This window comes from Lepisosteus oculatus, chromosome 5 (assembly GCF_040954835.1).
Source record: "Lepisosteus oculatus isolate fLepOcu1 chromosome 5, fLepOcu1.hap2, whole genome shotgun sequence".
NCBI classification, from domain to species: domain Eukaryota; kingdom Metazoa; phylum Chordata; class Actinopteri; order Semionotiformes; family Lepisosteidae; genus Lepisosteus; species Lepisosteus oculatus.
Genome location: NC_090700.1, coordinates 885351 through 912167, shown reverse-complemented (window position 1 = coordinate 912167; position 26817 = coordinate 885351). Strand labels below are relative to the sequence as shown.

At 44.5% G+C, this 26817-nt stretch overlaps 1 protein-coding gene across 3 annotated transcripts in view; it reads right to left on the bottom strand.

Annotated features, from left to right (window-relative positions):
• dscamb (Down syndrome cell adhesion molecule b) overlaps positions 1-26817 on the bottom strand; it is a 164900-nt gene that overhangs the window by 52023 nt on the left and 86060 nt on the right. For all 3 annotated transcript variants that reach the window (XM_015341670.2, XM_015341669.2, XM_069189792.1), the window contains exons 4-6: positions 3575-3721; positions 1991-2269; positions 1296-1571 (exon numbers count right to left, since the gene is read on the bottom strand). In XM_015341670.2, the coding sequence (XP_015197156.1) occupies positions 1296-1571; positions 1991-2269; positions 3575-3721 (702 nt within the window). The remainder of the gene's footprint in view (positions 1-1295; positions 1572-1990; positions 2270-3574; positions 3722-26817) is intronic.

Genomic DNA, 26817 nt, shown 5'->3' with positions numbered 1-26817 from the left:
TGGAATCTAGGATGTAGGTTCTACGGTATAGGAGGTAGGTTGTATGGTAAAGGATTATAGGATTAGGGTAAAGTGTGCAAGATGTAGGATATAGGATACAGTGTGTAGGATTTAGAGTAGAGAGCATATGATATAGGGTATATGATGTAGTGTACAGGATGTAAGGTGTATGGTGTAGTGTATAGGCTATAGGGTATAGTGTGTAGGATGTAGGGTGTAGGCTGTAGGGTGTAGGATATAGGGTATAGTTTACAGGTTGTAGGATATAGAGTACAGTGTGTAGCCTGTAGGGTATAGTTGTAGTGTGTAGGCTGTAGGCTGTTGGATGTAGCTGAGGGATCTAAATGTAAAGAAGAGATTCCCTTCAGCTCTGCCAGCTCCCTGGTCGCAGTGTCACTGCCAGTCCTTCCCAAACGGAGGCCCACATGCTTTTAATTTCCAACGAAACCTGACGCGCGACAAATGCATTACCCGTCACTCCGCCTGCATGGCTGCCCTATTTTATTTTATTATTTCTTCATCCCTTCTCTTGGTGACGGGCTCTTTGTGAGATGAAAGACGACATTATTTTCCCAGCGAGACCTGAGTGTCTTTGAAATCTCGCCTGCCTGTCGCTCCCTGATAGCCCGCACTCTCTCTACATCATTATAGATTATCAATACGCTCTTTATACAGTTGCCACGGCAACCAGGCCCAGGTAGGCAATGTCAGCCTCGTGCTGATGTTCTAATAATAGTCGCCACACCGTGACTGCACCGCAGGACTCATTAGCACACAGGTTCTGCGCCGATCGATTGTTCCCCCCCCAGCCCGTGCCGGGGCCACAGCGTGCCGCTCCTGCTCAGTCCCAGCAGCCTGCTGTTCGCTCCAGCAGGAAACAGCAGCGGCCTTCGCAGCAACCTGGACCCGCGCGAGAGGAAGGACATCGACCGAGGGAGCGCAGCGGCCCAGCGTGGGTTTCCGGGGCGCGAGTCGGCCAGCAGGAGTGCACGTGCGCCATGTGTCCACCTGGCCGGGCCCATGTGCACAAACGGAGAGAGAGGCCGGGACAGCCACATGGAAACACTCCCCTGCAGGAAGGTTTTATTAAACAGGGGACTAACAGCACAGCTGTGGCAGCAAAAGGTACTCAGACTACGTAGCGTACAAGAACATCAAAAGGTAACTCCAAAGGGGATGCTAACACGGCATATTTCACCGTCAGGCTGCCTCCCTTATGAGCTGCAAACATCAGGAGCAGGGAGCTCTTTAAAGTTGGGCACCCGTTGTGTGTGCGCTGGGGGGACGTTTCTCACCTTCCAGAACGACCTGCACGAAGTCCTGGGCCGACATTTTGTCCTTCCTGGCGAAGCACTGGTAGGCGCCCCCGTCGCTCTTGGCCATGCCCTCCATCACCAGGGTCTCGCGGTTGCTGCCCGCGATCCTCACGCTGTTGCCTGGGTGGATGACCTCCCCATTGCGGTACCAGGAGAGCTCATGGTCCTCGGCGCCGCTCACGCTGCACGACAGGGACACCTGGCTCCCCACACTGCCCTTCACCTTGCGGGGACTGACGACCACCTTCAGGGGCTCTGCGGAGGTTAACACACAGCAGTCCGGGTGTGAAAGCACGGCAGACGGACAATAAACTCCATAGGTCCTTCATTTACCCTTCAAACCAAAATAATGCACAAGTGAACTGTCCGAGTGTTTTCATCTTTTGCTCGCAGGCGGCTGATTTGCACCGATTTCATCATGTTGATACTATACAGACTAACCGCGCAGGCAGTTGGCACGGTGGTGTGTGCGCGCGCACGCGCGCGCGTGTGTGTGTGTGTGTGTGTGCGCGCGTCGGCAGTTGGCACGGCGGTGTGTGTGCGTGTGTGTGTGTGCGCGTGTGTGTGTGTGTGCGCGTCGGCAGTTGGCACGGCGGTGTAAGTGCGCGCGTGTGTGTGAGTGTGTGTGTGTGTGCGCGTGTGTGTGTGCGCGCGTCGGCAGCTACAGTACTTACGCTTCACCACCAGCCGTCCCACGACGGCCGCATTGCCGTAGCTGTTCCACACCTCGCACACGTAGTTCCCGGAGTCGCCGGGCCGCGCGCTCTCGATCAGCAGGCCCGAGACGCTCTGCCGGAAGCGGCTGTCCGGCTCCAGGGGGTTGTTGTCCTTCAGCCAGCGGTACTTGGGCGCTGGGTGTCCGGAGGCTTTGCACGGGAGCTCCACCCGCTGCGTGGCCATCACCTCCCGCCGGTCGAAGCCATCGAGGATCACCGGTTCGGAGTTCGTTGGGTCTTTGGTAAGAGAAAAGTACACGGCACTGGCTACTGCGGAAGTGCACAGGTGCAGCATTCCACTAGAAATATTCACCGTGGTAAAAACACAGAGCGAAGCAAAGAGCGACCATAAGCACTCGGCTTGTCGCTTCGGGAGGGTTATGGGTCAGAGTTAGATCAGGTGTACTGGTGGGTGAGGCCAGTTCTGGTCTACTGGGGATGTGCAGAGTCAGTTCAGGTGTACTGGGAATGGGCGGGGTCAGTGTGGGTGTGCTTGGAATGTATGGGGTCAGTTCAGGTGTGCTGGGAATGGGCGGGGTCAGTTCAGGTGTACTGCTGGGCGGGGTCAGTTCAGGTGTACTGGTGGGCGGGGTCAGTTCAGGTGTACTAGGGGAGGGTGGGGTCAGTTCAGGTGTACTGTTGGGCGGGGTCAGTTCAGGTGTACTGTTGGGCGGGGTCAGTTCAGGTGCACTGGGAATGTATGGGGTCAGCTCAGGTGCACTGGGAATGTATGGGGTCAGTTCGGGTGTATTGGTGGGTGGGGTCAGTTCAGGTGTACTAGGGGAGGGTGGGGTCAGTTCGGGTGTATTGGTGGGTGGGGTCAGTTCAGGTGTACTGTTTTTTGGGCAGGGTCAGTTCAGGTGTACTGTTGGGCGGGGTCAGTTCAGGTGTACTGGTGGGCGGGGTCAGTTCAGGTGTACTAGGGGAGGGTGGGGTCAGTTCAGGTGTACTGCTGGGCGGGGTCAGTTCAGGTGTACTGGTGGGCGGGGTCAGCTCAGGTGTACTGGGGATGGGTGGGGTCAGTTCAGGTGTACTGTTGGGTGGGGTCAGTTCAGGTGTACTAGGGAAGGGTGGGGTCAGTTCGGGTGTATTGGTGGGTGGGGTCAGTTCAGGTGTACTGATTTTTGGGCAGGGTCAGTTCAGGTGTACTGTTGGGCGGGGTCAGTTCAGGTGTACTGGGAATGGGTGGGGTCAGTTCAGGTGTACTGGGAATGGGTGGGGTCAGTTCAGGTGTACTGTTGGGCGGGGTCAGTTCAGGTGTACTGGGAATGGGTGGGGTCAGTTCGGGTGTATTGGTGGGTGGGGTCAGTTCAGGTGTACTAGGGGAGGATGGGGTCAGTTCGGGTGTATTGGTGGGTGGGGTCAGTTCAGGTGTACTGATTTTAGGGCAGGGTCATTTCAGGTGTACTGTTGGGCGGGGTCAGTTCAGGTGTACTAGGGAAGGGTGGGGTCAGTTCAGGTGTATCTTCAGAGTCAGTTCAGGTGTGTTGGTGGGCGGGGTCAGTTCAGGTGTGTTGGTGGGCGGAGTCAGTTCAGGTGTACCTGACACGAAGAGGCGAGCGCTGTTGCTCTGCCTGGTCTCCCCAGTGTAGCGATGCCGTGTGATGCAACGGTAGTTACACAATCCATCTTCATTCTGGACATCCAGAATGTACAAGGCTCCCGTGGATGTGATGAGAAATCTAGATCCTGGAACACAGAGGAAACCCTGCTGATCAGTGCTGTGCTTGTAATGTCACCCGGATGGCTGTCCTGGCTGTGCCCACTGGACAGCAGATCAGTCATTTTCCAAAGTATGCGAGTCTCTACATGAAATAAAACAAAATTCAAAGGCTTCTCCTGGATAGAATTTAATAAATTTATTTTCTAACACATAAGATCCTGAGTAACATGTTAATTTTACATGCAAAACCACGTCAATACTACACCTGCCATCCATGTTGCCTCTCCTCATCTGAACACTTTTGCTCTGACTCATGCTCCTCATGAAAATATGCGGGTGTCTGGCATTGTCAGGCACTGGAGGTGTGTCATTCAAGCAGTACCTCAGATGCCAGATTGAAAGGCTCTCAGAGGAGAGCTCACAGGAGCCAGGCTGAAGCACTGAGTGAGGAAGCACCCTGACTGTGCCAGCCTCAACTTGAGCCCCTGTAATCTTGCTCTTGCTACTGAGCTCTCAACCTCTATAGAACCCCTCTTCACCCATTAAATACAAACGTCTGTTTAGCGACAGCAATTAAAGAAACAAAACCTCAATAAGGTGTTGCCCCTCTTTAACAAGAACAATAAACACAGACACGGATAACTCTAGGAGGATATTTTAATGACAAAAATGATTTAGTGTGTGGTTAAACATCACGTGCTCTATACAGGATGTTTTGCACGGCAGTAGAATTAGCCTGGGATTCTTAGTGCACACAGGGAGCCAGAGCACAAGTGCTGTGCTTGAGCTCTGAATGGTTAACACAGCTCCACTCTCTGCTCATGCTGTTCTCACAAGCCGCACTCCCTTCCTTGGAATACAGAGGGCCCATTTTTAAATACATTGCTGCAGTGATCTAGCCTATGGTTATCGTGGCTTAATACAGTTTGGAATGAATGACACACCAGAGGCATTTCACGTTTAAATGTGGTTGGAAATATTGGATGGGCTTGGCCTTGCAGTTATAGTATACCTGAGGGCTTCAGGCACATGAGCAACTATCATCTTCTTCAACCACCTTTTCAGAATTCATTGTCTTCCAGACGAAAGGGATTTGCATTTAAGGAATGTGAAAGTGGAAGAGAACAGAAATGTACATTGAGTTTTTAATTTGAAAGAGTCTGCCTTGCCTTGTGTATATCCTCACAAAGCTATTCAAAAATACAGTGCAGCTTCAATATCTCCTAATAGATTAAGAACAAACTCAAGGTTCCAAACAAGAGGATGCCTTTCAATCCTGAAGGATTGTTTGGTTTCTAGTAGATAATTGATACTAAGTTCTCACCAAACTATCTGGGTATAATTGTAAACAAGAATGTGTACCTTGTTCCAAATATCCACAAATATTTGTGTATAAAACTGCCACTTTTTCAGTTTTAGATGACTTTCCCTATAGTTTCAACCTATAGTGTCCCATTGTTGAATCGGAAGATGTTCACTGGGTCTCTCCCCTCGCAGTCTTCTCTGTTCAATTGTGAAATGATTCAGTTCCTACAGCTTGGCTGTGCAGGACAAGCCATTGTTGCTCTGTATTTTAATGAGCAAAACTGAACACAATATTTTAAATAAAGTCTTACTAGTGTAATATACTGTACAATTCTAACATAATATTTCCTTCCTTCAAATTGTAAACTTTTAAGTATACAGTATATTCCATTTGCTGTTTTACAACACATTGTTTAACAATGAAAATTATATGTCTACTTAAACACCTGAACCACTGACGTCTCAGAGCAGACATCAGCTACCGGATGCAAGGACTAACAGTGTTGAATATACTGTATCGCTTTGGAGCTAATCTGCTTTCCTCAATTCAAAAACCCACAACAACAGTAAAAAAAAAAAAAGAATCTATTAACCTTCCAAATGTCAGTCTTCCTAGCAGCACATCAGCCAACCAACCTAGTAACATACATGGAGTGGAACTGAAAGAGTGTGAGGAAAATAAAACCCAGAAGCACAGTTATTATAAAGCACTGACCTAGTTAGAAATAAGAGTCCATGGATTTGATATCCTGGAGGGTTTTCAGCCTCTGGACCTCTAAATGCTACAGGCTGCGAGGGAAGAGCGGGGTAGTGTCGCCCTGGGTGTCGTTTGCTGGGGTTTCACCCTCTCTTGTGAGGAAGGAGAGCCTCACATCATTCCTTTCACGAGCTGGAGAACACAGCCCTGTATGCATCCCTCTGATCACTTCAAGGTAGGTAACAACCTGATTACAGCTCAACTGACAGTGCAGAATTTTCTGTCTTCGTAAAACATTTTCTTTTCAGTTATCATTTATTTTGTAAACACCAAAAATGCACGATGCTTTAAAGCATCGAAAACATGCACTACAAAAATCGCATCGGGCCTGTCTCTGATGCCTGCAGAGCCCCAGAGCCCTGTAATTATCAACCAAAATGTACAGTATGCAGACCTGTGGGAGGCTGCAAGGTTGGTGATGTTTCACAGGGCCTCTGGTTCTCCTCTCTTCTTAGCCCATGCTGCAGCCCGGGCCTGAAGGAAAATTCTAGAAAGATACCCAAGCTGTTTTCGAGGAGGCAGCACCAGGCACAGACTGCGCCAAGTCCCACAAGCAGGAGCTGCTGTGTCTTTAAAAACGTCACCCTGCTGTAAGAGCAGCGACAGAGAACGGTGAGTGTAGGACTGAGGGGGGGCATGAAACCACACGTTTGAAGAGACCTTAATGTCCACAGTCACCAGAAATCAAAGGGACAGAGATTTGCACTCTCTCTCTTCCTCCTCTTTCCTTTTTTTCTGCGACACTCAGTTTTTCTTCTCTTCCCTGAACTCTGTCTGCCTCCCTGCTGTGAGCCCAAAGTTGAAAAGGGATTTTAAATGTATATTTGTTCCGTGGGCTCCTGAATGAGGAGCGCTTTCATTAAAACAGACAGGCTGTCATCCGCGACAAAGACTAACCAGAGAGCGCGTGTGCACTTCAAAAGCGTTTAGAACTGTACCGGCGCGGAGAGCGACATGCGTTTATTGCCCCACTGATCTCTGGGAGTGCTCCGTTCTCTAGGCACACTTAATTTAATCACTCTCACTTTGCCGAGGCTAAATCTAATTTCTCCTGACTCTCCTACTTAGCATGCTAAATAAGGAACCGCTTTTGAAGAAGCGTTATATCCTCTGTTTTGCATTTTTTCGGGGGGGGGGTCTCATCATAATGACATGAATGAGCAGAGAGGAGTGCAGGCCGTGTGGGCACTGTTTCTCTGGACTCCAGAGCACAGATGAAAGAGTAGTGTTGAAGCATCTGGTGATGTCCCTGTGTTCTCTGAGGAGAGGCTGGGGCTGTCAAAGACCTGAGAAAGAGCTTCATGCACAAGCAGTGCTGCTGAACGCAAACTTCAAGCAACTCTGAACATGAAAATATGTCCAGAATAAAGAGGGGGATAAATTAAAGGCCTGTTCTACAGCTCACATCTGTGCTGTTGTGCTATTTTCTTCTGTTCAGTTTGGTGTTCAAGTGACACACAGATTTTTCTTAAATATTCTGAAGTAAAAATAACTCCAACTTCTTCATTTCTCTAGAGGATCTGCTCAATCACTGGGGAGTCCAGCCTGTCCCATACAAAACCTCCAGCTTCTCTGAATATTTTTACATTCTCAGGTAATTTGCAATTAGGCAGAGTTTGTTGTGGATCCCGTCAAGTCTTAAACCAGTGAACATCCCCCTCTTGATAATCTCAGGAAGATTCATCGGAGTCACTTGTGGTGATGCCATCACACTGGCCCGGTCTGTTGCTTGTGAGCTGCTGTTGAATGGGAAAAAGGGCAATCTGTCCATTACCGTCGCTGCACCCACACAGTAATCCCAGAACCTAGCCAGACCATGCTGGGGATGACAGAAAACCCCAGAAACAGAGGGAAAGACAGCGATGCCATAAAGCACAACATCTACAGTACCTACGACAGAACCATGAAATTAGACCGGGTACAGGAAGATACGGCACATATGTCATCAACTGTTCTGTATAAGCTATGAAGGTTTGAAGAAGGACATTAACTAACATTTTGCAAAGGGAAACAAAGTTTGCTCTGTGTGCTAGGCTGCTTCTTACATGGAAACCTCAAATGTATTCTCTTTGATCAAAATGAATGGTGTCCTTGAGCAGAAGATACAGCAGGGCTGAATTTTCTGTGACACTAACTGAGATTTCATTATTAGCTTTTCTTGCAGAGAGGCCCTTTATTCTCACAATAACTTCCCATTTTCAGATGCAGATAGCACTCACCTACTGCTTTCACATTACTGGTTGACAGAATTCTACACTGAACGGATACATCCTTGTTGCTTTATCCTCAGATCCCCCTTGTCCCAATAAGTTTCAAAAGAAATTGCCATTTAGAAACTAGAAAAAAAACATAAATTGAAAGAAATAAGAAGGGAACAGTTGTTCCTGTCAATTCGTAACAAACAATTCTTCACCAAACATGTTTAAGCCTTATTTTTTTCAATTTAAGCAAATGTGTTTATAGGCAGTTTAATAAAACATTGATTGACTAGCATTTGATGAATAAATTGCAGCTTTGTGTGCATTTGCTCTAAATTTAGTGAAACCTGTTCTTCTTTTTTACTTTTCTGCCATGGATTATGATGGGGAAGCAGGGAAAACTGAGATATCCCCTTCTGAGCACGGGGAGAACCGGGTGGAGCAGGGCTGGGCGAGGGCCGTGATCAGGGGGAAAGCTGTCACCCTCTCCTCGCCCCCGGCCAGCCTGCACCACAAACACGGCTCCAGCTCCACACTGGCGCCAACTTCACAAGCAAACACACGGGCTCGGCTATCACCTCACTCCTGAAGAGAACCGTGTGTGTAAGAGCACATACCCACTATCACCTCACTCCTGAAGAGAACCGTGTGTGTAAGAGCACATACCCACTGTCTGTGACAGGACTGTACCACGGCCTCATTCTGGACCGCAGTCAAGCTCATTTAACTCAACTGGGTTTTATAAAAAATCCTATGCTTCCATAAAAATGGTGTCTTTAATATGTGATACAGTTTTTAAGAGAAATATATATACGTTAGTTACAGTGAAGAACACAAATGAAGGTACACCTTCATTTATAACAAGGCACTTGTCAGCTTTAAAAAGAAAGAAAAACATTTTTAAACAATTGTTTGTGAATTACCTGAACTAGAAATTAAATGTATTAGGAAGACATTTAACTAATCACTGAATCTGGACAAATACAGTCAATATTAATTCAATATTAATATCCCGAGTTTAAAAAACTGTGCACAAATTCTTACTGTCTGAAATTCTTACTGTTGTATACTGCATTTGGCTTTTTCATGACTTTGAAGAGCCTTGAAGCCCATCCTAGCTTTTGGTCACCTGACCACTGTTTCTGGATGCTTGTCATAGGGGACATTATCCAATGTCTTGGGTATGTTGTGCCTTTAAAAGACAGGCTCACACAAGAGGCACTGGCTTCAGCTACCTGTCTTGAATTGCACTGAAAGCCCCCCAGCCCATGAATAATGCAGGATGCACTGGGTTAATGCTCAGCTCTGCTGACCCTGGATTAGTCTCCCACAATGCACCACACTCGCTGCCTCACAAGCAGGCGTTGCCAGAGGATACAGCCACACTTGGACTCCCAGCGCATTATCTGCACACCTAACAACAACAGCGCCGTGCGCAACCACTCCAAGCCTAATCCCACCTTTTATTTTGCCATTTTCAAAGCCTTGAGAAGTACAGTTTCACGGGGAAAAGGGCTCTTTTTCTTTAAAGATTTTCAGGCTCTAAACCCATCTTCCTCAATTTCATGCTTTCGCCCTTAGAATGGATGCTATTTGAAACAAACCGTTTACCCTCTAAATCTGTAGAAATATGCGATAATATTGTTTTTTCATTATTTAGTTTTTTTGCCATCCAAACCTTTCATCCTGTCAATTTAGAGTGCCATTTTGCTAACAATTAAAAAAAAAAAAATTAAATAGATGTGAAAGATACATTCAGCTGGACCCTCTTTTAAAGATTGAAGCCTGCTGTTGCAACAGTGAGCTGTGCCCGTTCAGCCAAAGAGCTGACAAAAAATACGAGCTCTGCCTGGCTCAAGTCACCTGCCTCAACCCTTCTCTCGTTTTCATAAATGAAGCCATCAAAGTCCTGAAATAATATAAAGAGTTTTCAAACAATATTCCTTTTCTGTATCCTGTTTCGCTGTACAGAATATACCAAAAAAAACTTAAAAGCCAAATAAGAGAATTTTCTTATTCATCACTTACATTTTTTAGCCTACATTGTTGAACTTGTAACAAGCTGACATTTAAACTAAAATCTTCTAATAATCTATCAATTTTCCCCCACTAGAACTTCAAAAGATCTACCAAAAAGCCCTTGTTATTCTATCCAGTGCACTGAAGCGGAAATGATGATGGGACTTACTCATACAGAGCATTACTGTATAAATGCACAAAGCTGTTAACGGATAACAAATATAAAGTTTTTTTTATACAGTAAAAAAGCAAAAAACATTAGTACTAATGATCATTTTAAATGGGAGTTATTTGTTTAATCCACTATTAACTTTTGTAAAATTGTTTATTAATGTTGGTAATCTGACAAAACCAAGAATGAGGCTCTGCACCCAAAAGGGGTGTGAGAGTATGGAACAAGTTCCATAGTCATACTGTATACAGTAGTTGAAGCCGAACCAACCAATATGGGCCAAATTGGTTTGTAACAATTCTTATGGTCTTTTCATCTTATTTCTTATGAGTTTATAAATTCTGGAAGAACATTTTTTTTCTGTCTATAAAGGAACAAAAAACTCTGCTCTGCTGGAAACTGAAATAGAAAGATTAAAGAACAAGAATGAAATGACTCAAAGAATGATACAAGGTAGAGTGTTCAGTCCATTAGTGAGCTTTCTGTATCCCCACATGAATTTAGATAATAAAAGTGCTGTTCTCCTCATCTGGCTGAAAACCCTTCCCACCATGTACACAAGCAGAGGATATTTAATCCTCAAACAGTAGACATCACCTTTAGGCACACGGTAGAATGAAAGAGTATTGTATCCAGTGATGTGTATATTGCTTATCTGTGGGAGGGAGCTCATGTGCAAGTAATGTCAGGAATGTTTTTGCCTAAGAGTGGCCAGGCTAGATGGCAGATTTAATATCTCATTCATGCCTGGGTTCAGACCTATTATTTGTGTGATAAGTGCTTGTTAAGATAAGATCACTTTATTAGCCATATACTATACAATTTCTTGCATTAGGAATTTGTCTTTTGGCATACCCCAGCTTGCTCTCCATGAGACACACAGACAGGGAGAGAAGCTTGGGGTCAGAGCACAGGGTCAGCCATTTATATGGTGTCCCTGGAGCAGCTGGGGTGAAGGGCCTTTCTCAGGGGCCCAATGGAGTAGGATTCCTCTGTTGGCCGCGGCAACCTTCCAGCCAAAGGCTCAGATCCTTAGCCACAGTGCCACCACTGCGGCCCTCACCGGGAGAAGACTGATGTTATCATATTACCAGGTTGTGATCCTGTAAATGAGCACTAGGCAAGCTCTACAGAGGTTTGTGCAGAAAATCTGAATGTCGGTTTCACTCCCTAACTGACTATACCCATTTTCAGTCTTCAGAGTCAGTTGACCCAAACAGGCAGATATCCAGAAATGGTGTCATGTGAGTGTGAGAGCAGTTCCTGTCGTGTGACAGGGCAGGAGTCTTCCTTTCCTACTCTTATCTCTTCTGCGTATTAGGGAAAAAATATAAATTTGTCTCCTTCACCCAAGTACATAGATATTCAATTCACTCAGCACAGAGAAAACATAAAAGGTACCAAAAACAAAACACATTGGCCTTGGTATCCCATTTTCTTGCAAACGAACATTGAAAAAACAGATGCAAGGCGTTCCGACACCCATGAAAGGGAATTTAAACCACAAGAAGCCGTTCAGTAGGCAGCAGGGCTCCTGAGTGCTTTTCTGAGGAGCTTGAAGGGCAGTGAAGTGGGGGTCTTCTCACCGCAGGTTCAATAATAACGATTCAGCCCGTTCCAGTACACTGACCCCACGCCTGACAGCTCGCTTATGCAAACTGACAGGTGTGCACAAAGGGGCTTCAATAATTAATGGCTGTGGTGGAGGATAAGAGTGCTTTCACTGGGCTCGCCAGCCCAAACGCTCATCCCCCTCTCTTGTCATCAGCTTAACCTTCACACAACACCATCGCCAGCACTTAGCTTGAGCGAGGTGCCAAGACACACATTTATTGTCTCATCCTGGGTGTGTGCGCGCTCCTGAAATGAGATCCAGAGCCAAGCTTTGGGAACTATTTAGATCTAGAAACCCACTCGGCTCAACAGACGCTTTGCATCAGCCGTGCCCACAACTGTGGTGCTCCAACACTAACGAGGACGCAGTTCACCCCTGCAGCAGAAGGACATCTGAATGCTTAGAAATGACTTGAGCTATATAGATCCAAATGAAGAGGCTTTTAATTTTTAAAGGTGACCTTGTGGACATCATGCAAATACGGATATCATGCAAAAATGTTAATAAAATTCCAGATATCCATGTGTATGGTTGATCAGTCTCCAGCATGTATGTTTATTACTAGATGCACAGGCCAGAACAGCGCCTGGGAAACCGGAAGGGGCAAATCTTGATCGACAGCGGGTCACAGCAGAGCCATCTGCAATGTAGGAGCTCCTGGGCGTTACTGTGGTACAGTGATGACCGCTTTGCAACCACGTCCACCAAAGTGTCCTGAATTCAGCCCGCAGAGCCCTTGCAGATGAGGTTGCAGAGTATCCATTTCAAATTCACTCTTTTGCTATTGGCTTTGGAAGCCTTGAGGCTGCTGTGGCTGTGAGTGCTGTGTGGTTTACACTAGCCCGTGCACCAGTACATCAGGATAAAGACAGCCTGCAACTCCACTTGTAACTGCAGCTCCACCACAGCTTCTGAGGGTCAGCTCCTCTGAGGACTTCACATTATCGATCGACTCGAAACGGCAGGCTTATTTTTATTAAAACGAAGGAAACTAACTTAAGAATTGTTTAGATAACAATGGGGATGGCAGAAATGTTCCTTTTACTATTGTAAAGCAGTAAAATATGGAAAGACAAAATGAACACCTGTGTCTTTCTATAGGCTTAACTTCATTCAATTTGCTAATCTGTGGTCTATTAAGAAAAGTACAAACTTGTTTTTTCAGTGATAAATGATTTATCAACTGGGTTAAAATAAAGGCATTTTATATATTTCTACATTTGAATTTCTTATTATGATTTTGACCTTAACCTTGTTAATGTTTTATAAACACCCTCTGTTTTTGATGACTTTTGCTTCATTACAGTTCTCTATACACCTCCTCTGTGGACTGCAGATAATTCTGCAGATGAGTCAAGGCTCTGCTCCTGCTGAAGATACTAATCTGCCAACTAAGTCCAGCTGATCCTCCTATCGAGACTGCAGCAGAAACAGCAGCCCCCCAGGTGTGTGAGAACGAAGAAGTGTTGGTCTCTAGCTCAGGGAATGTGACGCAGAGATATAGGTCATCCATCACTGTGGGCGTCTGAAATAAGCCGCTGAAGCAAATATCCTTGGATCCTTCAAGTAATGGCTGGGAGAGATCTTGAGATCAACTTGCTACACAAAGGCATAAGATTTGCACAACGGCCTCCTCTCTGCCGCGGCAGAAAAACAGAAACTTGGGGAACTGGCTGAGTGAGAAAATAAAAAGAAAGAACTACAGCCGCTCTTCACTTGAGACGATAAGTCCTCCTCTGTCAATCTTTCTGCGACAGAAGGGGCAGTCTGCTACCCAGGGTGCATCAGCAGCTTTGAGAATCAGGACCTCGAGCTACACAGACATGGGCATCTCCCATCACCCATCCTCTCCAAACTTTCTTTTCAAAAGCTAAGCACATTTCATTTACAACAGGACAAGAAGGAAGTGGAGCACAAAGAATTAGTAAGAAACCAGGCTCATATGTGATTAACAATTCATTTGGGTGAAGATGCCAATCAACGAGATAAGTTACACATTTTGAAATGGGCCACAGATTTTAAGAATTGAATTAATCAGAGGTGATGAAACTGCCAATGAAATAAATTCTCGAGAGGATTTGAAATAATCCAGGAACTCAGTGCCGCAGGGCAAGGAAAGCACCGAAGGTGAGGAAGGGCACAGCTCTGCTATTGTAATCAGATTACAATCAGGTGATATCATGTCTGTTGATTTATCTAATTGGTTAATCTTCCTAGTCTGAATGGCTGACGACTGGGAGCAGGCCCCCACCTGAAGCCAGCGCTCTGGCGAGGAGTTCGACAGAGGGGTTGGCTGGCGGTGCCATTTGATGTTTGCATTGCTCGCTCATTGATGGAGACAAAAGAAAAACCTCTGGGAAACAGGCAGTTCCTGTCCTCTGAAATTACTTTGCAAATGAACATGTGAAAAAATTCATCACCCTGCAAGAGAGCAGCTGAGCAAAAACATGAGCCCCTTCTGCTAATTCCAGTGGCGCTGAGAATATACCATTACCCAACATCCCAGGACCCTCTTCCAGACAGAGCCCAGCCGACCCCTGAAGATTCTGACCTCAGAGCCCGGCTTCAATCTGTCTGTGTCGAGAAACACACGAGCGTTTCACTGTTTCTGCAGACACAAGTACTGTACGCAGGCCACACGTTTTTCATATTCTGTACTTTCTGTGCTATACCTCATTTCACTGAACGAGCATGAGCAAACAACAAACAATAGAAGCTGAACAGACTACAACAGCATGTCCATATTTATATTGCTCTCTTTGTAATACTAGTCAGAACACAACGGGATTAGCTATCAAATTCAACTGAATGAACAAAACAAATTCCAAAATACTGTTTAAAACATTGAAAGATCATCTTAACATCTTCAACATGCTACTACCAGGTGGAGACTACTATAAAGTGGAAACAAAACAAAGAAATGTTTTTTAATGGGCTTGGGCTAAACTTCAGCATTTAAGCTTTGCTCATACAAGCTCTCCATGTAATGTGGTTAACAATGAGACATCAAAATTGTGTCTCATTGCTGTGACACTATGCTTCCTCTGAAAAAGAAATGTGCTTTCTAAAAACCAGTTTCAAGAAAAAGGTATTGTTCCTGTCTGGATAACCTTGGGGACTTCAGCTTTTCCATGCTCCCTGCATAAACAGCCACACGCTACCTCTTGTGCAGCTACCTGAATCTATAATTAATACATCTTCCACGTGCTCTGCAGATCTTGACTCTGCTTTTGTCTATGCAGCAAGGAGGCGTGCACCTGCTGTGATGAGGCATGAACTGCTGTCAAAAGAGGACCAGGCTGCATAATTAAGAGAGTTTTCTTCTGTGAAAGGAATTCAAACTTCAATATTTTGCTCCATGGACAGGAGTCACGTGCTTCATGCTACCAAATGAAGGCTTAAATTTTAAATTAAATGACTTACACTCTGCTCATATGTCCAACAGAAAAATAAACACAATGATTTTAAGATTCCTGGACTTATGGTCATGTGAGAATCAATCATTTTTCCAGGCCAAGGCAGGTAGTCACTCAACACAAGCATCTGATCTCTCCAGATATTCAGTTTTGACTCAAAATAGCCGGATTAATTGAATATGTGTCTTAAAATAGAATGAAGACAACCTAAAACAAACCTCTTGTACTGCAGATCTAGACTTCTCATGCTGAACCATCATATTGCCAGAGCTGTAGTGATAGATGTATGTCATTACAATTTTAACCAGGTTTAGAGTAAAAGGACAAGTTTCGCCTTCCAAGAAAGAGCTTAATTAAGGGTTACACATACTGTAAGCACAGTGCTTTCCAATTCAAGACATGACAAGAACATTTCAACCTTCTCAATTTGTAGATTGTAATATTTATGTCTTTGGCCCAAATTTCAGCTCAGGAACACTGGAGACACAATGTGTACCAGGGAGCTGCCCACAACACGTAAGACACCCACGCCGTGCTGCACTCTGCTTCCCCACTCCTCAGAAAGGTCACTCCCACCCACTCAGGGAGCTGACACAAGAAAGAGCAGTTTATTCCCTGAGATCTGGTATCCTAGAATTAGCCCAAAGTGACCTTGTATCCCTTTTATAAGCCAGGGCCAATGGGATTGCTCCACATGGACGACAGATTGTAAAGCAGCTTCTGCAGACGGAGGAATAACCCTGGTCCTCAGACCACAGACAGCTCTCTAGAGTCACCAGCTACATGTTGTTCTGCTTTTAGCACTTCCAGCAGCACCAGGCCAGCCTGCGAAAAGAATATCAGGGCAAGGGGGAAACTGCCAGTGATGTTAAGGCACTACATTGTCTGTCTCCAACTGTTTTCCAAGCGAAAAAATAAACAAAGGACAGTCTTATTTTGTATTGTCAGATCTCAAGGCTAAATCTCGAGCTTCATGTTGCTTTGGAAATAAGACTGGGCTACTTTCTTCTAATGCTTATTAAAACTATGTTCAGTTTGTTCAGTTTAAATCAAAAGATTTTCAACTCTATTTAGTATGTCCTTTCTTTTTGCCTATATAATTTTCAAAACAGGACATTTACAATAACATGAATCAGACATGTGAGGTCTCCATTAGGGTCCATTAATTCAGGATAATACCAGATCTGAGACAAGTCCTTTGAGTGTCCCAGAAGAAGACACTCAGAAGCCACATTCCAGCTGTGTTAAGTTACAAAGCTAGTACAGTATGTACACTGCATGTTCTGGATCTGTTCGGAATATTAATTATTGGACCACACAGGTTACCCTTTAGCTTTTCATTTCCCAAGACAAATTATTTATGTTTGCATCTTTAAAATGAATTTTTTTCAATGCTGCATTGCCACATGCTTGTAGAGTAAATTTAGCAACTCAAGCACATTAGAAGTGATTGAATGCTTGGCTTCTGTTCTATTAAAAGACAGCCAATGTCATTCCAGTACACTGTCCTTTACAAGTCATCACTCATCAAGTCAGACCTTCAGACCTGATTAAAAACGTTCATTCCAAGCTATCAGTCTGGTTTTGAGGAAAAACAAAACAAAAACTATTTGAAACATCCTCCCTAATTTTTTTTACTTCATTTAGTCTGTTTAATCCCCCACCTCTCTTGTTCAGCTTTGCCTGTATTTCCCATCTTAGTCCACAACAAGATATAAAGATAAATGCAATAGGGAATATTCTTCCACATATTTCTGCAAACAACCCTCTATTGACAGCTTTGTCTATGAGTTTTTTTGTGTGAATTTTTCTATAAGCTACAAATTGTTTTAAGATATTTTTATTAAATGTTGTATAAATATGTTAAAGTTAATTTAATAAATAACTATTTTATTTATTTAAATAAATATTTTTGTATTTTTAAAAGCAATAATCATTCTAAAACACTCAATAGTTGGAAAAGAAGCATTCCCACTGACATTTTGAAATAGTTTTTATTATAAAGTGCTGATCTGTATGTACAGTACAGTCCTGACTGCAAGAAGAGTAAACATGTTCATTTACTGCAGAATATACTGTAACAGATTTAATCGATGGGTTAATTCTCATTGTGTATCTGTGCCAATACAGTATTCAGCAGTTTCAGGGACGATAAAAACCTCTAGGAACAATGGCTGACTTTTAAATTAGCTTTTGCTGAGCTACTGTCGACATTCCCAGGCATCTGCCACCATTCCTCCTCTCCTCTGCAAACCAGATCTGTGAGTCCCAGAGCTCATGATCTCTGGATGAAGAGGACTGCTCGGACTTGCTCAGAGAACTAATATTTGTGAGCAACAGCAGCAGGTCAAACACACCTTGAGTGTTTGTGAATCCATCCGGTCTCCTGCCTGGGGTTTTCTTAGGAATGACTTTGAGCCAAGCACTAAAGGGCAGCTGCTGTGTGAAAGCAGAAGGCCCCCTTCTGACTCTCAGAGACAATTAGAAAATAGGCCAATTAATATTAATGTGTTGTCTGCGGATGACGAAAAACGATTAAAAATCCAATATCCATAGCCATTCTTCCCAAATTCCTGGAACATAACTGCTGATTAATATTTAAGATTCTGAAGAGAAATGGATGACAAAGGAGTGAGGGAAGACCCCCAGCTACGCCCCACACACGTGCCCACACCCTTCTCTGCTCAGCTCATCTCTTTGGGCTCCCTCTGCATACATCCTGCTGACAGAGAAGAACAGAGAGCCACAGGTACTGGTACATTTACATACAGTACAAGATTTTGTTTTCTCTCAGTATTCCTATTAATGCTCTGAAAAGCAATTTGAATGTGCTTTTTCTCTAGCGTAGCACACCACATGACACAAGCAAAAGCTAACAGCAAAGCATCTTTGCAGTGCATGCTCATTTTTAAGGGGGCCTTTGGAACAGCTGTTTTTTTAAGAAAATCGTCTTGTTTACATAAACAATAGAGCACTAATAAGGGGAAGAACAGACATATGGTGAAGATCCTGAAGATAGAGAGAGATGCACAGTGTGTCTGAAGCATGGATGTTTCATTAGACATGAAGCAAATCAATACACTTTTTATATGTTTGATATACTGTAGCACTGCACTCAGAATCTGACTTTGTTGCAAGCAAAGACTCAGCCAGCTTCTTAATTAGCAAACACAGCCCCAGATCCCTGCTGACAGAGGAGAGTGTCTGTTTACTAGTCCCACAGGTGTTCAGTACAGCCCTCTGAGTTGTAAACAGGATTTTACTACAGGTTAAAACCCAACTGGTCCTCATAGCGACCAGTCATCAACATAGCACAGTGCAGTACCTCAAGAGTTAAAACACTTTCATTTTAACATATTTTAAAATGTGGCTGAAACTTTGTATTGCCCTGGAGAGAACACTAATTCCCTATCTTCAGGGTGATTGATTGGAGGTACTATGTATCTTAAGAGCCTTTAGCAGGTGAGGCCTCTCTCTTGCATCTTTTCATAGATAGAAACGACCTTGTTTCAAAAACCCAAAGGTGGGAAAAGCAGATGAATGATAGACCTTGATATGCAGAGAGGCAGTGAATAAGAAGCACTGTCTTTTAATAGGGTCTGTTCTCAGTAATTACAATGACACAATTTGATCAGCGCGGGCTAAGTATCTTCATCTGAAGGAGATCGGATGAAATTAGCGCTGATGTAATAAGTACCATTTGTCACCATTAGAGAGAGGTGTTGACAGCTCCTGCTGTTGTCATGACAACACTGAGTCTCCCCCTCACACACACGCACACCCCCCTTTCCACACACACACAGATACAAAAACACATCCTTACACGTGTCCTGCACTCATGAGATCTGCAGCTCTGAAGTCTACAGTATGTAGTGCAAGGCGTAGGAAAACTTGCAGATAGGAATCCTTATAATCAGCACTAAGTTCCCTATTCGATAAAGTATGGGCCTGTTCTATGGAAGATAAAGACATGTAAGGGCATACATTCTTGTTATCTATAAAACATCTTTTTGTTTAAATTGTTTCTCCAGTTGATGATCGACCGGGCCTTGCCACTGTTGCCCGATCACCAGGAACAGCATGTGTCTGCTTGCTGTGTCTGCTTTCCACCGAGAGGCAGACTTGTCAAGGGAATGTGCTGGACCTCATACTTGAAGTGCACCAGGCCTGCAGTGGGCAGGAGGGACAGGGGATTGCAGGCTTGAACTGTTTGGAAGATTCTCCCTGAACGTGGGCCAGAGGCTGCAGGGATGGAGCCCAGGGACACACCACTGTGCCTGGACTGTGGGGATCCTCCTGGGCTCTGACTGATTGTCTGTGTGTTTTGAGGGATACAAGACGTCTCCCCAAATAATACTTTCCCTGTTTTTCACCACCTGTCAATAGGTTGATATTTTTCCTTCTTGCTCCTTGACATTCACTTGCAGTCACACTATGGTAACATACAGAACCAGCTTCAGAAGACATATGCAGAGCAAATGAACAGAGCCCCAAGTCTGGTGCATTTGGAGAGAGGTGAAGAAACAGGTACAGTATTTACATCTTTTTCACACAAGCTTAGAAAACCTCACTAATAAGTGGGCAGTGGATTCAGGCAGTGGATATACAGTACTATATACAGTAGTTAAATTGTTAAAGTTTCCTATTTCTCCTAATTCTAAGGTTTACAGTGGCACTGTGGAAAGATCACAATCAAGATGTCTGATTTTAAATATAGCCACTGTATTAATGCAGCAAAAAGTGTAGTGTAGAGATACTAACAGTTTTAAAGGAATATTTTTGTGGTATACTTTGGTAGGATCTGAGCTTAGCAGGAAAGAGCTATGCTCTCTCTCTCTCCTCCTGCCTACGATAAGTGTCTTTTGTGCATTTTCCTGCTCTGAAAAAGATGGCTACACAATAATTATGTGTTAAATAACCATTTAAAGCTTTTCAACCTAGGAAATGAAACAGTGTGTAAACCATTAGCATTCTCTGAATGATGTGCTAATGTAAAGTGTGTCATGCCCTCTTAAAACAAGCTCTGATCTAAAACCACAGTGAATAACACAGTAGCTCTGGGCACATTCTGTCATTTCTTTTATCACAAAGTAGGTCCCAAAGAAAAATAAAAAAAGATTTGAAAAGGTATTTTAAATTGCTAAAAAATCAACGTAATGAAGTGATGGATCTGGATAAAAACAGCAAGTCCTCTGGACAAGGGACATTAACTGGTTTGATTAACAAATCCTTCGTGTCATATGTTGCATCAGTCATTAAATCAGCTTGACACAGGCCTTTCAACAGTGTTTTATATTTTGCATAATTTGGTTGTTCCCCAGCTGTGAGCACCAGAGCAAAACCCGCAAACAGCCAGGCCACAGTGATCTGATGTTCATCTCCGCACTGTGAAGACCTGAGCAGAGCCCGCAAACAGCCAGGCCACAGTGATCTGATGTTCATCTCCGCACTGTGAAGACCTGAGCAGAGCCCACAAACAGCCAGGCCACAGTGATCTGATGTTCATCTCCGCACTGTGAAGACCTGAGCAGAGCCCACAAACAGCCAGGCCACAGTGATCTGCAGTCTGCAGTGGGTGCTACACAACAATCTGTGCAGCATTAAATCGATATTAAATGCTTGAGGCAGCACTACTCATTCCATTTTGGGAAAACGATTACCCTCTGTAAGACGGAACATCACTTTGTGAAAAGACCCAGCTTATTTTGTGAAACATCCCTGGCCAAGCCTTAATTAAGGCCACAGCTCTCCGAAACATCAATCAGCCACAGTTTGCATTGATTTAATAAACAGTTAATCAACAACATATGCTGCACATCTCCCTGGGGGAGCACAGGCACATGGGTTAAAACGGTTTCAGGTTCCATCAATGGCAGCCCATGGATTCGAGCTCTTGTACTACGAATGAGGTCCAGGCTGTTGTGTCCATCTGCTTCGGGCAAAGTAGTGAACAACACACAGTCTGCGACACGCAGGGAACTGTCTGGCTCGAGGCCAGCTTAAGAGGTCCTATTTTTGTTCAGTATTTTTTCCAATTACTGTATATTTCTGTTGCTTGGTTTCATTGTAATTGTCTTGTCTCTCTCTGTTGTGAAGACAAAAAAATATGTTATCCCTGAAGGCCTTAAGGTAATTCTGAGTTCATCTTCAAGTATTTCAAATATTTCAAAACTGTTTTGTTCTGAATGTGCATATTTTCATACCTAATTTTCTACACCCTCTAGTCTAGATATCATTCACATTAATCTTTTGAAATTGTTACAAAAATAAAAGCTGAGAATAATAGCTGAGAAAATTGAAACTTACTGTATATAATATGTTTATATATAATATATATACAGTACAGTATTGGAAATACTGTATATAAATACATTTTGCAAAAATGGTCTGTCAATTTTTGTGCAAATGTCTTTAACCTGTTGGACAGCTAAACAAAACAGGGTCCTGCTACTGTAGGTGCAGTTGATCTGGTAAATAAGGAGGGGATGGCACTTTCATTCCCAGGAAAGCACAACACCACCTCCCCGCACACAACATGAGCACAAGCTTCCTAATTGTGAATTTAAACATTCCAGCTATCCTTCGAAACAGTCAGGTTAATGATAATCATGTAGCAGAAGTAACGGGGTCAGTGGTGACAGTGCCACTAGGTCATTTCATCCTCCCCATTTATTTTAAAGAAATTCCCTTAACATGATGTCAGCGTACCGTACCGCAAAACACACAGCAGCTTGCAAAAAGAGGGGCGGAGTGGTGGATCTGCGCCTGTGGCTGGAAGGTTGCCAGTTCAAATCCCACGGCCGGCAGAGGAATCCTACTCCATTGGGCCCCTGAGAAAGGCCCTTCACCCCCACTGCTCCAGGGGCGCTGTATAAATGGCGGACCCTGCGCTCTGACCCCAAGCTTCTCTCCCTGTCCGTGTGTCTCATGGAGAGCAAGCTGGGGTATGTGAAAAGACAAATTCCTAATGCAAGAAATTGTATAGGGCCAATAAAGTCATCTTAAATCTTTTCTTAAAGAAAAATAAGACTAAAGCTCCTGAGTTAAAGAAATGAACACAAAGGAAAGGAAGCATGTGCCTGCAGCCATGATTTACCTGCAGTCAGCCTCAGGAGCCCAGAGCCAGTTCAGCAGGAGGACACGAGGCGGCTCGGGAGGAAACACCCGCAGGAGCTGCGCGGGGGGGGGGAACTCCAGCTCACCGGCGCACTGGATTCCAGATGTGTTCCTGTTTGCCCCCCCCACCCCGGTTTTGAAACAGGCTGATTTTTTGTTTTATTTCTCTATTTCCCAAGCCTGATGCTTTGCGGATTCTGGAGTGCTGCTGGCGGCAGGTTCCTAAGGGTGATCATGCCTGGAAGTGTGTCCTGGGGACGGGTGGCACTGTCTGCAGGGCCAAAAGGGGGATTTTTCTTTCTTTCCAGCAACGGTTCTTGTCACTTAACCAAAAATCCTGGAAATCAAGGGTCGTTGCTGGAGAATGCTGATGATAAATTATTTTGGCTACCATCATCGCACCACATTTTCAATCAGGAAGTTTAAAATGGAAAATCGGGCTCCGAGTCCACACCCGCTCCTCCTGTCTGTAGCGCTGAGCCCCGACGCGTCGGGGGACCTGTAAATGAGCCCGAAGGCCTCCTGCCCATGAATGTTGTTGAAGATAAAAGCAGGGCAATGAGCTCCAGTGTAAACACTGTCACAATACCCTGCTGGCTGCGGCCTCAGGCTCTGACGGCCCCCCTGCCACCCTGCCAAGTGATAGCCCCCCGAGGACAGGAGGACCAGCTGGCTGCAGAGCGGATTCAGGCATCTTCCCGCCAGGCCCGGACGCCTCGCCCTCTTCCCTCCCGGCCTCCGCACGGCCCGGCCCAGGAGCCTGCTTGGGAATATCTCTGACGATGTTTAACATTTTCAATGGAGGGAAGGAAAAAAAAATAGCTAAAGATTCCTGTCGTGTCATGTTGTCTTAGAGTGACATAAAAGCCTGTGACATGTGACATTAAACAAAGGTCACGCTGACAAGCAGACTGCAGCAATTCCTGCAGAGCCTTCACTAAGGAAGCATTTAAAAAAAAGAAAACAATTACCTCATTTCTTTCTGCAGAGAGCAGCAGAATGGCTCTGGATATTTTGTTGTTATTATTTTACCATTAATACACAACACTGAAGAGAAAGAATGCTCTTTATTTTCCACATTCACTTTGGACACTGGGGGTTTTTAAGGACTGCGTCACTCTGCTGTCTGGTACAGAGTGTTACTTGGAAAAAAAGGACACAATAAAAGCCCCATTTGCAGGAAATATTTGAAAGCTTTGAAAAATATGTTTCTTTCCAGAAATGTATTATAGGAAGGATAAGTTGACATTTTAAATAATTAGCTATTACCACGCTACAGGTCTTTTGGTCCCATTTTAAGCAATTATGCAAAAATCAATATCTGCTCTTTATTTCAAGTACCTACGAACTGTCCTGCACACATAGACTATTACATTTAATTTAATTTACTGTTAATCCTTCATGTTGCTTTTAAACATGATTAGTATACATTATTTCAATATTGTGGTTCACTTTTATATCACAAATTACTTAAAATAATATGAAGTGAGGTGTATTTAAGAGAAAAAAAAGAACCTTAACACTTCATCATCCAAAACCAAAAGTAAAGCATCATACGAGAGCAATGTACAGTAGATCCTGTATTTTAGGAAGAGGAATAGACTGGAACAGAGCTCCAAGCCAACAGAGAGAAAAAGAGACACTGTGCTTCCAGCACCACTGCAGAAATGCACAGCTAGACTCCAGACACATCTGCATATATTCACACTTCTCCATGTGGTGTTAATTTAGATTTATTTACAAACAGTGGAACCCTAAACAGAGGGCACTAGTGGAAGTCATGTATGTGCAGGCACAGTTAAAACTAAGAACAGGAGACAATGGGTTTTACAGACTGGGTTGTGGGAGTTTGGAACAAGCGACCCAGTCATCTTGCTGAGGTCCATGTTCTGGTCTGTTTCAAAAGCTGGCTAGATTAGATCCTTGGATCCATTACATCTGCACAACTGACCTTGCATCCCCCTTCATTACACTGTTCAAGAGTAAAAAGGTGCAGTTCCACCAGCCTGTCAGTGCAGGACACACGCGTAAGATCTGTCATCTAACTAGCTGCTCTTCTCTGGACTGATTCCAGAGCAGTAACATTTTTAATGACAGTTTTTTAGCTTTTAACTAACACTTTTAACTTCAGTACCTATCCTAGCATTTTCATAACCTTTTTATTTGCTCCCCCACATTGTCTAAAAGAAGTAAATGATGAATAACATACAGTAGCAGGTAAGTATTATTGATGATAAAAGGATAACGATTTGTTAATGTTTTATTTTGACACAGTGCCCCGTACAAGCCCACTCCCTGTCCTGGGGTCAAATCTGAAGCTAACAGGTCAAAGGGCTCCACGCCGCTTTTTAAACAATGTTGACCTAGAAAATTGAAGCCACCACACGGAGTTGAAAACAAGCTGTTTTCTCTCTTTTCCCCACTGGATCACAATTCCTCTGCAGCACTGGGCTGGACCAGGAGATGGACAATGACCTCATCTGTGAGATCAGGTGACAGCCTCACGTCAGGTCAGCAGAGCTGCCACACAGCTGACCTGCAAGGGATCTATACATGCTGCTGCAGGTACTCCCGGCCAACTGACCGCAAACAACCGAAGGGTACAACCCATCGCTGCTCTTAGTTTCCTTCGTAGCCAAAACAGATGCAAACCAGGGACCAGGGAAACATCCAGCGTTTTTCTGTGTTCCTCACCACCTATCAGAAGGAGAATTATTTTTCCTTCTGTATGGCAATGGCTGCCGCGAATTCTTATGCTTTTGATCACCCCAGGCCGCTGCCACCAAGAGACATGAAAAGTAGGTCAAGCCTTTTCATTTTCGGGGTAAGAATTATTTTTTTCCAAACTGAATGCACAAGCCTTTCCTCGTGCACACTCACACTCAGCCACAACAATCATCTACTACCGACACCAGGCCAGTGGCATATCCTGCGCCATGAACAGAGCATGGCTGAGGTGTGCAGCAGGTACAGCAGACTGTGTGACGAGGGTCACCAGGAGAGATCACTACCATCTGTCCCAAGCCTGTCTCTGAGGCTCTCCCCTCTCGTCTTGGGAGCAGTGTATGATCTCACGACAGACACAGGGCTTGGGCTGTACTAGGGTAAGAGTGCCAGTAATGGGGTGATCAATTTATCAATCTCGTCTCTCGGCAGGAGGGAAATCCAAGCCATGGCAGGAGATACAATCAGGAGCACAAAAGCGACGACTGATTAAAATGTGCACCAGGGGCCCATTCAAGGTGAGAGTCGATCTGAACCTTTTAACAAAATGTCCCCATTCATCCTCATGACTTTACAGAGTCAGCTGTGAGAGTGGCAGCAAATTAGGGCAGACGTGCCCATAATCTACTACTCTAAGCAATCAGACTGCCTGTCGACTGGCTCGGTCACAAAGGGGTGAGGCTGTGGCTTCACATTGCCTAAGCCTGCGTCTGCTCTACTATCTCAATTTGCTCGTCAGCACGCGGACAGCTCACACAGACATGGAGGGCTGAGGCTCTCTCTCATCCTGACCAAGTAGCTATCACATAAAGTATGGGATTTAAAAATCTGAGGCTCTGATTTCTTACTGTGTGTGATGGACATGGAGAGACCAAACTGGAAGTGTAGGGGAAAGGGGGGAGGAGAAAAGCCGAGTCCAGCTCTTGAATGTACACCAAGTCCCTACCGTTACTGCTGGACTGGTCATCCTCACAAAGCACTAAACACACTCCTCCTGACACAGGCTTTCTGCTTTCTGGCTGATATTACTATCTGGTCTTATTTCAATAATAACATTTATTTAAACCCCAAAACCATTTAGATCTTTAATTGCAAAATTAATGCTGGTTTCCTTCATCTCCTTGCACCTTTTAATTTAAATTTAAACTGGTATGGAAGGAAAAAAAAACATTCCCAAGGCCTCCTCCACTCTTGAATCAGGTATTTAAGACAGACACATTAAAGAGCACATACTGTAAGCAGTCATGAAATTATTATATAAAATTGGCTCGTGCAACCAATTATTTTAGGCAGGAAGTGTAGAAATTGCTTGAGACAGATGCTGGATGAACAATCACTGAATGTTAATTGCATGACCTGGAGTGGGCTAACTGGAGCAGGCCAGGGCAAGGCTTTCTGCAGCACATACTGTAGCTGGACACTGCAGACAACTGGAAAGAGCTTTCTGCGATACAGACATACTGTAGGACACCACATGTGACTTAAGCCAGGCCATACAAGGGTAGGGAGAGCAGTCTATAACCTTCCATTTATGCATTTATTTAATCTTCCGTGAAGTGCTTTCAACATGGAAAGAGACCCTCATAATCCACCACTGAACAGTACCTCCCAGCTGGGAGGTGCAGTGCTTTAGCATGTCACCCAGAGAAGGTTACATCCTACAGAACGTTCTGCTCTGAAGGGAAGAGCACCACCTACTTTTCCTTACAAGACTCCCATCGCACTGTTGACCAGCCCCAGCCACAGGCTACACGGTGATCATGCTGGTTTCATGTGTGAACCTGAACATGCAGTGACAGC